Source organism: Notolepis coatsorum, assembly GCF_963971535.1.
Source record: "Notolepis coatsorum genome assembly, contig: SCAFFOLD_3762, whole genome shotgun sequence".
Classification (NCBI taxonomy): domain Eukaryota; kingdom Metazoa; phylum Chordata; class Actinopteri; order Aulopiformes; family Paralepididae; genus Notolepis; species Notolepis coatsorum.
Window position 1 is genome coordinate 1 of NW_028171653.1, and position 15,000 is coordinate 15,000.

Genomic DNA, 15,000 nt, shown 5'->3' on the forward strand with positions numbered 1-15,000 from the left:
ACAGAGCCAGTGGGATCGAATCCGGCTGTGGTGCCTCCGGCTTGGCCGACCGTCCATACTAACGCAATGTTAGCGGGTGGGAAGCCGGTGTGGGTGGGTCCTGGTCGTTGTAAACAGCGACTCCTACAGTTCGGTCGGGGCGCCTGCACAGCAAGGGAAGGATCTGGGAGAGGTAGTGTGACCTTCCACACGTTACACTCTCCCAGTGAGAGTCCGCGCTGCCAGGTGAAAAGAAGTGGTGGGCTGGCTACACATGTGTCGGAGGAAGCATGTGATACTTAGTCTCCGCCCTCCCAGACCGACGGTAGGGGGTAGAGTGCGCAACGACCAGGAAGGGGGATTGGGAATTGGCATAAAGACTAACATTGGGATGGGAGAAAAATCGGAAAAAGAAGGAGGAAAAAGATAATAATAAAAATAATAAAAAAATGAACGCAGTATCTATACAGCAACAGCTCCAACATCAGTGTGCAAATGAGTAGCATCTAGTAGATACAATCCCAGAAGTACTGTATAGCGTGGTGATTGGTCATCACTGAGATGTTCAAGGTGGGATATTATTACAATCTACCCTTGTAGAGCTACAGAAAGTATTTAAAACGCCTTCAAAATGTAATCTAGACTTTAAAGACTAGACTTTAGAAAAACTATATCATTCATCAGACCGGCATCATGTCGTCCGCCCTGATTTGTAATTGCCATGACTCTTTATGGTGGGATAACAACTTGGGGAGTAAACAGGGTTTGCTAAAAAACTTCAACTTTAGGACAAAACAAACAGATATGCAACATGCGGAAGACTATCAAGTCCCAGAAATAGTCATTACCTCTCAGTTTTAGGTCACCCAGAGATTTATAAACGTAATAGTAAATGTCGTGGTAGGGAAATGGGGAGATATCCTACAGCTGAATGGGGAAATGCCTGAAGGAGCATGCCTGAAAATGTCAAACATAACTTTTTTTTTTAAATAGTGCAAACGCTCAATGGCAGCCGGTGTTGGAAAGTAGTTGCTTGATTTAACATCAACAATGTACGCGTTCTGCAGTTTTTATACAGGCCAAATTCAGCGTCTTTGTCTTCCACCAAAAGTAGGCGTAGCCACAGAAAACAGAGCCAAGGTACATCGGATGTGCCAATCTGATGTACAGGTCATGTTGCAACTGCAACCCTTTGAGGTGGAGGATCACACCAGTGTGATTAGAATATTGAAAGCGTAACTATATACGGCATATACATTTCCTTTTGAAGTTGTAGAAGTCCTTTGTGGGGTATAGAGTAAAACAGCAGAGACTTGAAACAACTAGGGGTGGGGATCACCAGAGGCCCCATGATATCGCCTTATATTGCGATATATTGCGATTTATTACCTTTTGTCAACTGGAAATGATGTCTCCAATGGAAAACATTCTCAACATCTGCAATAAGAATATATATACATATCTGTTTTATCTAATAAGATAATGTTTTCAGTCTGTTCACCTCACTAATTTATATTGCAGCAAAATGGGATTGTCAAGCTAAAAAAGGTTTTTCTAAAAGATGATTGATTCTTGGTGTCACTATATCGATATAATATTGGCAATATATTGTGATATTGTGCTGTATTTACCCCCACCCCACCTACTTAAAACACTGATGGTCGACAGCCAGAAACAGTATACACCCTCTTTACTTAAAAGATTTCAGACACTTTATTATTGTACAAGTGAGACCAGTATAATGAAAGTGATAATACCGAGGGACAAGAATGACATTTTTACTGTATTTACAGAGAAGTGTCTTCACATCACACACACACACAAAAAAAATCATCATTCTACAAATAAACAATTTGTAAATAACATAACATTAAATAAATTCCACCTACCTTTAGGTTTACAGCTGAATATGCATATGATGACCAATCTCTGCACTGCATAGAATTTTTACATATACTTTTTATTATGAACAACATGTGTTTTCTTATAATACTGCTCTCATGATGCATATATGCTGGCTGTAAATGAAACATTAATAATAAGAACTAAGTCTTTGGCAAAATGCAATAAAAATACATTCACTTGACAGTTATGGTATGTAAGATGATCAAATCCAATACTCCAGCTCAATGTAGACAAACTAACTGGGTGAAACAATGTTGGCATGTAACATGCAAGGAAGTGGAAACAGAGAAAAACAGATGTTTAAGGCATTAACTGAAATCATCGCCCTGCTTATTTTGAAGAACTCTTTGCCCTTTCAATTTCCATCTTATCACAATGGTCATATCAGAATTAACTTGAAACTGCACATTATCATCATCATCATCATCATCATCATCATCATCATCATCATCAAGCTAGACAAATGATGACATTTATTTGAATTAGGACAGCTTAATGAATTTAGATACTGTCCTGTGGTTTAATGCCAAAGACTTAAGTCAAAAACTTAAAAACATTCGGGTTGTGTGGTTGATACAGTATGAGGCTGACAATAGTGCACGTCCAAGGCAGTTACAAAATGAAACTTTCTGGTGAAATACAGTAGCAAAACGTCCGCTAAAGCCTTGTGATATAAACGCATAAGAATAATGAACAACAGCAATAGCATCTGAAGCTGTAAGTGCCTTTTCAGACCAAAGAATATCCAGTTGTGTGTTCAGGTTTCATGATATGCCGTAAAGCAAATATGCATCATCATAATCTGCATAATATCGCTCCAGTGTTGCAACCCTCCAAAATAGTGCAAAATTAAAAAGGAAAAAAAAAATGATTTTGCCTGATCTCTCATATCCTGACAAATAAGAAATAGTAAAACACTAGTCAAGCAGTCCGCAGTTCAGTAAGACATCATTACGAATTATAAAAATGAAATAAAAAATTATTTAAGAATATATTTACTAGTTTCTCGAAGTTTTTGCAAATAGAAGACCATGATAATATAGTGTCACGTGGCCTCTACTTTCAAACTGACGTTACTTCATTTAATTTTTATTTATTATTTCATTTTCATTTTTTATTTCTATTTTTTTACATCTTGATTGTGTATCACAGAGAACATGTCCTAATCTTCTCATGGCATCATTGAAAAAGCAATTGCTTCTTAATTCATGCTGAATGTTTGGTTGGTTACAAGTGACTGTTTATGCTAAAAAGAAATGGATGAAACCAACGTCCCACCGCAGCCCCCTGCCTCCTCCACGTGGGTCTGATTGCACGGCCCTTTGAGTAGAACGGGGAGACAAACGGGAAAAGGAAAGGCTGCTATGCGCTGTAAGCTCAGGGCGGCTTCCCTGGCGGAGATCCGTCAAGAAAAGGAATGTACAGTATTGATCCGCTGTAAAGGGAATGAAATGGTACCATCGCTACAGGGGAAAAAAAATTCCTGGTCATTTTGATACTTTGTTCTCTTTTTTTTGTCAGTTTTTTGTGTGTTCTTTTTGTTCTTTTTTCCACCGCTGCAGTTGTCACCGTTTAACGCGTGTGAGAATCGTTCAGTGTCTCTGTTAATATACTGTACAGTCTCGTAAGATGAAGAGTTGGGAGTTTGACTCTGAAGGTCCAACGATGTGGAGAGGGAGAAAGAGAGAGAGAGAGAGAAGTTGTCTTGAATCCTGAAGCCATTAATTCTTCATTGTGTGAGCGGGAGTGTGGGGAGGAGGGGAGTAGGGGGGGGTACAGTTTATGCGCAGCTGCCCAGTGTCCAGTGGACCATGCCGTTCACACTGGGGCAACATGGAGGCTGAGGCCGTGGTCCTGCAGGTTGATTTGGTTTCCATGGTAACTAGTGGCGGTCATAGGCAGTGGCAGCAGTGGGAGGGGCGGAGCCTCTCGATGCACTATAATAATAAGGGGAGCCTGGAAGTTAACAAGAAGAACAAGCCATTTGAAACAAACACAGAGATATACCTGCCATGTCCCTAAGGAGATGGAAACACTTTGTATACATTTAGGAGGGGACGTTTCGTTTTTACCTCAAACCCCACAACTGAATAATTTTTCTTGTCTAAAATATGTGTTTTTTGTTGTTGTACATTTTGGTCCTCAGTTAAGTCAACAACATCCATAATAATCCACAATCTTACATGCATGCCAGTAGTCATTTTGCAACAACCCTTCTTAATTGTTATCTTAGGTCTATTCTTTTATGATCAAGACTAATGCAAAGATTTCACTTTTTGTTGTTGTTGTTGCTGCTGTTTTATATATCTTAATATATCTAATCTTTATACATATCACTCTGCATTCAGAAAATGTAAGGCTGATTGTCGCTTCATACTCACTTAGTAACGCTGGGTTGCTGAATCGCCACGCTTCGTTGTAAGTTGTGTACTGTGGATGACTGTAGGGGTTCCCCGAAAACTCACTCCCTAAAAAGAAAAAAAAAGAGAAGAAGCAAAAAACAACAAATCAATTAGCATTTCAATGTGTCAAAGCCATTACCTTTTCACATGCAGTCGTTTCTCATCATTCAAATGGGGATACAATTTGACGGGGGAAAATGATCTATTCATCTATGTGAGGCCAGTCAAGCAAGTAATTTATTTCTTTTTCATTTCACTTAAGTTATGCAACAATGAACAATACAGGATGCAACGCTAAAGGTGGCTTCCTTGCTCCATTTACGGATATCTACCCCCTTCCTTATGTTACAGTTTATTCCAGACCAGTTCTAATAAATAACCAGTACTATTAATACAGTTTCATGCTGCATACATATTTGATATACGGTGTAATAAATCGGAATCTTTTAACGTCTTTTTAATCTGAACCCTGCTATGGGCCTAAGGGTTTCTGTACACCAGGATTTCATTGCACAGGAAGTAACCGGGAACCCCGCGGCCGGCACCGCTGTTGGTTCGACACATTTCTTTCTTTTTATGATACAATAAAGGCCAGGTTTTATATGAAGCAGGTGAGAAATGGCTCTTGCTCTTCCAGGGTTTGGGGCCACCGTCACTAAATCTTGGTGGCAGCCGTGGGGCTGGAGGAACGGGTGACTACAACACATGAACGCCACAGCTGTGGGGCTGGAGGAACGGGTGACTACAACACATGAGCGCCACAGCCGTGGGGCTGGAGGAACGGGTGACTACAACACATGAACGCCACAGCCGTGGGGCTGGAGGAACGGGTGACTACAACACATGAACGCCACAGCCGTGGGGCTGGAGGAACGGGTGACTACAACACATGAGCGCCACAGCCGTGGGGCTGGAGGAACGGGTGACTACAACACATGAGCGCCACAGCCGTGGGGCTGGAGGAACGGGTGACTACAACACATGAGCGCCACAGCCGTGGGGCTGGAGGAACGGGTCACTACAACACATGAGCGCCACAGCCGTGGGGCTGGAGGAACGGGTGACTACAACACATGAGCGCCACAGCCGTGGGGCTGGAGGAACGGGTGACTACAACACATGAGCGCCACAGCCGTGGGGCTGGAGGAACGGGTGACTACAACACATGAGCGCCACAGCCGTGGGGCTGGAGGAACGGGTGACTACAACACATGAGCGCCACAGCCGTGGGGCTGGAGGAACGGGTGACTACAACACATGAGCGCCACAGCCGTGGGGCTGGAGGAACGGGTGACTACAACACATGAGCGCCACAGCCGTGGGGCTGGAGGAACGGGTGACTACAACACATGAGCGCCACAGCCGTGGGGCTGGAGGAATGGGTGACTACAACACATGAGCGCCACAGCCGTGGGGCTGGAGGAACGGGTGACTACAACACATGAGCGCCACAGCCGTGGGGCTGGAGGAACGGGTGACTACAACACATGAGCGCCACAGCCGTGGGGCTGGAGGAACGGGTCACTACAACACATGAGCGCCACAGCCGTGGGGCTGGAGGAACGGGTGACTACAACACATGAGCGCCACAGCCGTGGGGCTGGAGGAACGGGTGACTACAACACATGAGCGCCACAGCCGTGGGGCTGGAGGAACGGGTGACTACAACACATGAGCCGCTGGGTTGGAGGAACAGGTGACTACAACACATGAGCCGCTGGGTTGGAGGAACGGGTGACTACAACACATGAGCCGCTGGGTTGGAGGAACAGGTGACTACAACACATGAGCGCCACAGCCGTGGGGCTGGAGGAACGGGTGACTACAACACATGAGCCGCTGGGTTGGAGGAACGGGTGACTACAACACATGAGCGCCACAGCCGTGGGGCTGGAGGAACGGGTGACTACAACACATGAGCGCCACAGCCGTGGGGCTGGAGGAACAGGTGACTACAACACATGAGCGCCACAGCCGTGGGGCTGGAGGAACGGGTGACTACAACACATGAGCGCCACAGCCGTGGGGCTGGAGGAACAGGTGACTACAACACATGAGCGCCACAGCCGTGGGGCTGGAGGAACGGGTGACTACAACACATGAGCGCCACAGCCGTGGGGCTGGAGGAACGGGTGACTACAACACATGAGCCGCTGGGTTGGAGGAACGGGTTACTACAACACATGAGCACCATATCTGTGGGATGAGGCCCTCGTCTTCTGCTCTGTGACGCATTAAGAGAGCGAATGGAAGATAACAACAACGCCATGTTTTTTTACTCCTCGTCCAAATCTTGTCTGTGGATATTTGTGTCTGTCCCCAAATTCCCGAAGTGAAACTGCGATAGTGGAAACTGAAATTGTGTGGTGGCTAGAGTGCAGCCAACGCAGCTCCCTTAAAGGGGCACATGACCTATGTGTTTATTTTGCACATAATGTCACACACATCCAAAAACAGTTTTGCACACATTAATTTAGTTTTTTGAGAGTAAATGAGTATGGCCACCAGTGATGTCATCAGGGACATAGAATCCTTGTGTTGTGTTAATTACAGCAATTATGTAAATGGTAAAATAGCAATACCTTGTCCTACAGGGACTGCTACCTTATCATTTCATTGAGCTGTAATTAACACAACACAAGGATTCAATGCCCCAGATGACATCACTGGTGACCCATATTCAAACTTATTTACTCTCAATAACTGTCCAACTAAATTGATGTGTGCAAAACTGTTCACAGTTCTTGGATGTGTGTGACATTATGTGCAAAATAAATCAGTGTTGTTTTTTGGTGAAATACCCCTTAATGAAAAATAATAACAATAAAGAACAGCTGTATTGCACTAGCTGCTACTACTACTAGACTCACAACATACAACAAGTGTCATGACCGTTGTGGTGTGTAACTGCAGGGGAATGAGACTAGGTGGCGACTAGGTGCGTTCGTCACATTGTGGCGTTGTTGCATACAGGAGGAAAAAGGGGCTAAAAAATGTGGTCCCTCCGATGCATCTTGTAATCAGTTAATGATATGCTATCGCAGCTGTGCACTCGATCGCTTTTGCCTTTCCGCATGGGTTAACCACCTCAAAGCGAGCGGCCGGCTGTGGCGTCGCCACGTCAGTGTGTGTATGGTGATATCGCCGGTGGTTGGATGTGGGGGTATATACTAGAACTCATCCTTCCCTGTGTTTCTCTCCGAGAGAGAGAGAGAGAGAGAGAGAGAGAGAGAGAGAGAGAGAGAGAGAGAGAGAGAGAGAGAGCGAGAGAGAGAGGGAGAGAGAGCGAGAGAGAGAGAGAGAGAGAGAGAGAGAGAGAGATTTAAATATTTACTGGTCTCCGGTGCCTCTCTGCCTTTTGACCCCATAGCTGTTTGCTGTGAACCTGAACTGCAGGTTAAGTAGCAGGGGGAAAGGGATGTGCTCTGGGGGGGGGTCGGGGGGAGCCGGGGCGACCGAGAGTGCTGTTTATTGACGGCCGGGCGAGAGAGTGGCCACGCCGGGAGAAGATAATGAGCTAATAAGAAAGGAAGGAAGGAAGGGAAGGAGAGGAGGAAGGAGGGAACGGTGCCGAGAGCAACTGTCCTCTCCCCTGTCTCTGATCACTTATTCTGCCTGTCTAATCCAATCACACGCAGGGAGGTAATATAAGGCTGTGTGTGCTGGGCTCCTACCCACCGGGTCAATATTCAGTGCCTTTGTAATTTGCTGCTGTAGTCTCCTCCCTACCTACCCGACATTTGTTCCTTTTGAGTGCAATGCCGTGTGTAAACGTAACCTAATGATTTATAGAGGTACGAAGAGTTTCATTCCGAAATACGATTTCTATATTGGCTCTCTTGAAATCTTTGCTTATGAAATGGGTACTGCAGTACAACTGCTTGTATTGATGAAGCAAATTCTTTCAAAATGAGTGTCTTGGTATGAAACCCTGATGCTGCCTCTTAGGCTTTGGTTACACTTGTCAATTCAATGTGTTGAGATCTGATTTCAGAGGTCGTGTCTCAATTAAAATGTCCAAACAGGCGTTTTGATAAACTGACCACATACTGCAAATCTAAGTGGTTACTTTATCGCCCGAAAAAGAGACAATAATGCTCCTAGATCACACATCCTTTCAGCCTTCTGCCATTACTGCTGGTTGGTGTGCTTTCTGGGATACTTGGCTGTCCCGAAGGATGTATCCGTCGGTTCCTCCAAACTCAGGAAAAGAAGGCTGCATTTCTCTGCCGCATTTGAAGGAGCCTTCGAAAATGGGACAGCCTCGGTCGTGTCACTGTGACGTGTTCGGCCCTCAAATGCAGCCTTTGAAGGACACGAATTGAGACACAGCTAATGATCCGATGCTGTGAGACTCCTTGGCAATGTGACACACCTCGTTAATGCCCCTTACTGACCTTGTTAATGCCCCTTACTGTGGCAGGATTGTGTCTGTGGTACTTTCCTGCTCTCCCGCTCCATCTCTTTATATATTGACTCATATGCGTGTTGTGTGACTGGATTTGCATTCCAATTACATTTACATTTTACATTTAGTCATTTAGCTGACGCTTTTATCCACAAGTTTTGTACAACAAGTCATCAGGAAGGGCACAACTCTTATCAGCTGAGTAACAATGTTCATCAAAGTGTTCAGTGCTACAGTGTAGGCTAGTATATTAGGACAAGTGCATGACAGTAAGGTTAGTTAGGGTTAGATCTCAATGCCAGCCTGACCACCTCAGGATGTAGTGTGGCTCATCGGATCACAAGGTGACCTAAATCTGACCTGGGGTCTGTCCGGACCTGACCTGAACCCGGCATGGTCACATTGAAACGACAAGTGTAACCAGGGTCTTCATTGATTAGTCAACTAACAGACCTTTTTCCACAGTCTCAATTTTGACATGTCATAGTGCGGTAAACACAGGTGTGACTAATAACGTTAATTATGGTTCCGTTCCATTTAGGTGTGTCAGAGCCTAAAATGGAATGGAACGCTAATTAACGTCATTAACTGCATAATGTGTTTAGCCTGCAATGACGTGTCAAAATGGCCGCTGTGTCTATTGGTCAATGGCGTCTTATTCGACTATGTCAGGTTTCTCTGGAGATATCCGCTGCACGTGTGATAGGTGTTAATGAATCCAATATCACGATTTGGTTGGCGGCTATGGAAAAGTTAAAAGAGTGCATATAAAATTGTGATTTTATATGCGTGGTGTTAAAAAGGCTGATGCTTTGACTCGCTGGGGCACCGGACTCGGGGTCTTCGAGGGTTGGGGATCGTGGTTGATGGGGGGGGGGGGGGGGGGCTCGGGTTGGTCACTGTGCAATCTTGCAATCTGTCTCAATTATTGTCTTGTCATGTTGTGTTAAGTTGTTGCATTGGGATGTATTTTATGTATTATTATTATTATTGTATTGTGATATGTCTTTGTTTCATGTTTGAAAAAAATTAAATAAAAATTGTATCACAAAAAAAAACTGTCAGGTTTTAAACTGTTGATATCAAACAGGGAAGGTTAAAGACGCTTTTAAACTGTTAAACAGTAATTCAGAACTATTTTATTCAGGGATTAAAGCAAAAAAAAAGACTGAACTTTTTTCAGGCCAAGTCATATTCTTATTTTAACCTCCACTATATATTTTTATTTAATAGCGTTGGCGTTTTAAGGGAACTAGATCATTTTGAACATCTTTTCTATTGCCAGTTTGCTTTTACGTAATATCAATGCTGTTTTCAATTCATTAAATTAAACTGATTGCAAGGGTTGACTGACTTTGTCATACAAATAAACAAATCTACATACTGTAACCTTTCAGTATTGTGTATAGTTCAAATTATGTATTGTCTATAGTTCAAATTCAGTATTGTGTATAGTTCAAATTCAGTATTGTGTATAGTTCAAATTCAGTATTGTGTATAGTTCAAATTATGTATTGTCTATAATTCAAATTGTGTATTGTGTATAGTTCAAATTATGCAGGGCTCGAAATTAAAAATGTTACTTGGTAGCACTGGTGCTCCCAACTTCAAAAAGTTGGGAGCACCAGCAAAAATGTAGGAGCACCCACCTAAATGTAAGGAGCACCAACAATATGTAATATATTTTTTGTATTGATAAAAAAACGACAATATAACAGTACTGTAATGCAGTAAAACAGTGAAAGTAGCCTTAAACTATAGTATAGTGTAGTAGTGTAGCCTATAGTGTAACTAGGCATGTGCCGGTATGACATTTTGAGGGTACGATAACCTTGGGCAAAAATACCACGGTTTCACAGTATTCGGTACATAAAAAATCCCCCATTGAACAAAACTTATTACAGTGCACAATAAGCTTTTCTGTAAGTGTTATTTATGAATGTGTGAAGACTGTCTGTATTACACACAGAGGGAACTGTCTGACCACTTTAAAACTAAGTACAGAATATAAAATACTTCCAAATAAACTTTCATGATTATGAATATGTAGGCTACATGTCAAAAGGGCATTTTGCTAATGTAATCTACTTGCAAAGATGTGTTATAATATAGCCTAGTACTATTCTTACTATATTAAACTTTGGATTCATCTTTTGTGGTGGCTCAACATTATTCACACACGGAACTATGTGTTGGGGATAATGGTTCCGCACAGACCATATTGTTTGTTACATTGCTGTCGGCAAACTCGCTCAGAGTGTCAACAGAGTGGGAGCATGTCTATGTTCCCCGGGTCCTATGTTCCCCGGGTTCTATGTTCCCCGCTTTGATTGATTGATTGATTGAACATTTTAGACCACCAGCCCTGATTCCAAACTCTAACCTTAACCAGTTCGAAAGAGGGCCTAAGCTTAACCGTTCGAAACAAGGCGGACATTAATAATTAATAAAATAATAAAAATTTATAAAATGTTCAATCTATTAATCAATCCAAGCGGGGAACATAGAACCCGGGGAACATAGGACCCGGGGAACATAGGGATGATCCCAACAGAGTGTTGACGTTAAGTTGATGTTAGCTGCTAGCTGGCTACCCGAATCCACAACAGCCAGGCAGCCAACCTTACAAAATACAGTCTCAGCCAATCACATCGATTTGTACAGTTAGTTAGCTCCACTCCATTGCGAATTAAAAGTTAGCCAGCCAGGACAGCCCGTATTATCAAGCTACAGTTGCTAGGTAGCTAACGTTAGCCACCCGAAGATCGGTAGCTAGCTAACGTTAGCCACAGCTTCAAAAACGAATTTCAATTATGTTATGAGCTATCAGCTAGCCAGCTAGATAACGTTAGACAACGCCTCGTGTAGTAAACTAAAGTGAATAGTTTACTGGGCCATTGTTTAATGCTTCAGTGGTGTTAAAAGAGGACCTGCACGCTTGCTATCTTCGGTGCAAATGATACGGGTCTGTGACAAGACGGGTCTGTGGGGGGGAGGGCACTGCGAGCAGCGTGTGTGTGCGTCAAGCTCACGTTTGATTGGTTAGAATGGTCAAAATGCCCTTTTCATGATATTTGACGCCTCTGATTGGCTAAATGTTGTTTCTATCTGTATGCATCTACAAATCATATTATACCAGGTAGCCAATTCCGTCAGACTCCAAATCAAATTGACAAAAAAATTAAATATAAATACTGAAATCCGGCTGGAGACGGAACTCTTTAATGCATGTTTATTGCACTGCACTATTGCATCATTTTACTACTATTTTATTGCATTGCACTATTGCACTATTTTACTCTGTCTATTCTATTTTACTCTTTTTATTATTGTATATTTTAAAACGGCCATAGAATCAAACCATAAACAAGGTGGCCTATTGGGATGTTAGATCCTAATGTGAAAAACTGTGATTTTATATGTCTGCACTTTATGTGCTCATTTTATGTGTCTTTTTTCTGCTGTGAAGCATTTTGAGCTGCAATTCTTGTATGAAAGATGCTATACAAATTAAGTATATTATTATTATTATTATTACAACTTTTTTCTTTCGTTCATTAGTCGTTTTTTTATATTATTTTCTTTTCATATGTAATGAGTTCTTTTTCAAATTTAAATAATGATAAGCACATCTGTGACACCATCATAATATTCACAAATATGCTTTGGTCTTTTTTATGAGTACAAGATTTGAAGAGGTCATTCTGCATGGTTGCCTTAGTTTGCAGAGGGTTAAGACTGTTAGTTGCATAATAATTTTTGTCAAGTACGATCAAACCCTCTTAACACTAAAAATGGTAAATGGCTGCATTTATATAGCGCTTTTATCCAAAGCGCTTTACAATTTGTTCCTCACATTTTACCCATTCACACACACATTCACACACCGACGGCGGAGGCAACCATGCAAGGTGCCAACCTGCTCATCGGGAGCAACCTCCGGATAACCAGACGACTGCTCTACCTACCGAGCCACTGTCGCCCCGCACTAAGATCAACTTAGTGTCATTCTGAGTCAATGGGCTATGTTCTTAGTGATGTTCTTAGTGCTAAGGCACCTTTTTGGGGAAACTGGGCCCTGATATGAACCAATGGAGTCTTCTCTGTCTTACCAGGAACCATTCCAGCGAGGGTGGAGGTTGGGTAGCTGCCCTGGCCTGTGGGGGGGATGTGGGGGGGGTATCCAGGTAAAGTTGTGTTGGCCATATCCCGACCTGAAAATAACAACAACAACAACACACATGGTCAATACTTTTTATGTTCAAAGGTTTAAATGTGAAACTACCTTTTAGAAAAATACAATACTTCAACCAGGCCACTTTTCACACAGCAGCTGGCTGTAGAAAGTACCTCTATGTAAGAACTACACCAAACCCTACCCTCACCATGACATGCATGCACATACTCACACACATACACTCATCATATGTTGACCTGTCGATATACATACACTTGCTCATTATGTACACAACTGTAGAGAGCTGTTGTCACCTGTAGTAGATATGTCAGTTATGTGAATAGGAATGTGTTTGTCCTTATCTTCTGACAACAACAATGCAACGTCTCCTTGGGGACAAACAAGGTATTATTTCCCCCCGATCTACTGTGGTCAACATGACGTCTTCACACTAAGTCAGAATAACTAGAATTCACACATTAATCTCTTCCTGTGGTTTGGAATGAGGTCCTGATGAGAGCAGAAACGCCTCATGGTTGGGATTCAAACACTCTGCTCTCGTTGCAGCCAGTGAACACGATCCTCAATGATTCAATATCGAAAGTATTCGTCCTACTCGGCCTAGACCGAACAAAGTTATCGCCCTGCCTCTCTCCGAACGCTATACAAAAGGACTGAAAACAAAAGGCCAAACTGCCTCAGGGAAGCAAGTGAACTCTGTAAAGAAGAAGTCTCTTCATTACCACCATTCAAACTTGTCTAAACATAGAAATGCTTTGCTGAACCCCATAAACCTCCTCTCTTCTCTCCGCCCGACCGGGGCAGAGTGCAGGCTGTGCAGACCAACCCCACTGGCCCCTCTCTTACACAGCGCCATGCTGCCGAGGGCAGAGGCTCCGTATTCAGCTTGGTAATTGGGAGTGACGGCTGGGTGTCCTCCCCGGCCTGTTCTGAACTGCAGCACGTAGCTGGCAAGGGACGGGTGGAATGAGGCCCCTGCAACATTGTCAACAGTAAGGGCCACTTCTACTAAAAAAGCGTAAATTATCCCCTGATGGAGATTTAACGAGCTAGATAGTGGCTATAATAATCTAGTGTGATGCCTCAAGAAATACTTTAGCCTCGTGAAGGCTTTAGATGAGTGCTGGTTTAACAGCTGTCCGCTTATAATGACCCCCCCAAATTAAGAATGTTCAGTGATACAAGTAAACAAAAACTAAAAACAAGTCAAAGTAATTTGGAACCTCCCTTGTATAAAGGGAAGTGATGGGAGAAGAAACTACAACTGGAGAGCCAGGGGTTAAAGGAACATGGCAACATTATGGGACATGTGCTTACCGTCTTCTCCAGAGTCAGATGAGAAGATGGATACCAATTTCCAGTAGAAAGCTATCCGGCACAAATTAATGGAAGCAGATACGGACCACTAGCCTAGCTTAAAACTCTGGGAGAGGTGTTTTTGACCAACTAGGCTAGTGGTCCATATTGGCTTTCCTTCATTTGTGCTAAACTAGGCTAGCTTACAGCTGGATAGCTTTCTACTGAACGCACAGAGAGAACATTTGTATCTATCTTCTTGTCTGACTCCCATTATGTTGCTGTGTTCCTTTAAACCCCAGTGACTGTCCAGTAAACCTATACAGGCGTCCATGAGCAAGAGACCAAACTGTTGCCGGTAGTCTGGTACTAGGGATGCTGAAACACATAATGGGGGGAATATGCAAAGAAAAACTCATTCCTGACAGTATCACACGTCTATTATATAATATCATCACAATATAATGATGCAAACGGGCGCTCCAAAATGAATGAATAAACTAATATTAGACTCAGACTATGCTAACGTGTACTTGTGTGTATGTGGCTACAAAGTTAACACATAATTAATATTTTATTGGATAATACATTGCTGCAACGGTTTACAAGCACAACATAAAACTGTCCAAACATTGAAAAGAAAGGTTAAGTGCTGTCAATGTCAGTATGGCAGAGAATACAGTGGAATAGAAGGAATTCAGCTATCAATTTAGAAAATCCCATTTATTTGTGTAATATATCATCTTCCACTTATTTGGTAATTGGAGGGGAGTGGGGGTCATGCCAGCATACTGTAGTACCTGCTAGTATAG

The 15,000-nt window shown here is 42.9% G+C and overlaps 1 protein-coding gene across 1 annotated transcript in view; it reads right to left on the reverse strand.

Moving 5' to 3' along the window:
* Positions 1–3,702: 3,702 nt before the first annotated feature.
* LOC311248211 (paired box protein Pax-2-A-like) overlaps positions 3,703–15,000 on the reverse strand; it is a gene marked incomplete at both ends in the record, with an annotated part of 11,499 nt that continues 201 nt past the window's right edge. The window contains 6 exons of the mRNA XM_084339134.1: positions 3,703–3,821; positions 4,266–4,352; positions 12,807–12,908; positions 13,739–13,867; positions 14,513–14,566; positions 14,989–15,000. The exon at positions 14,989–15,000 is cut by the window's right edge and continues 201 nt beyond it. Of these exons, the coding sequence (XP_084195260.1) occupies positions 3,703–3,821; positions 4,266–4,352; positions 12,807–12,908; positions 13,739–13,867; positions 14,513–14,566; positions 14,989–15,000 (503 nt within the window). The remainder of the gene's footprint in view (positions 3,822–4,265; positions 4,353–12,806; positions 12,909–13,738; positions 13,868–14,512; positions 14,567–14,988) is intronic.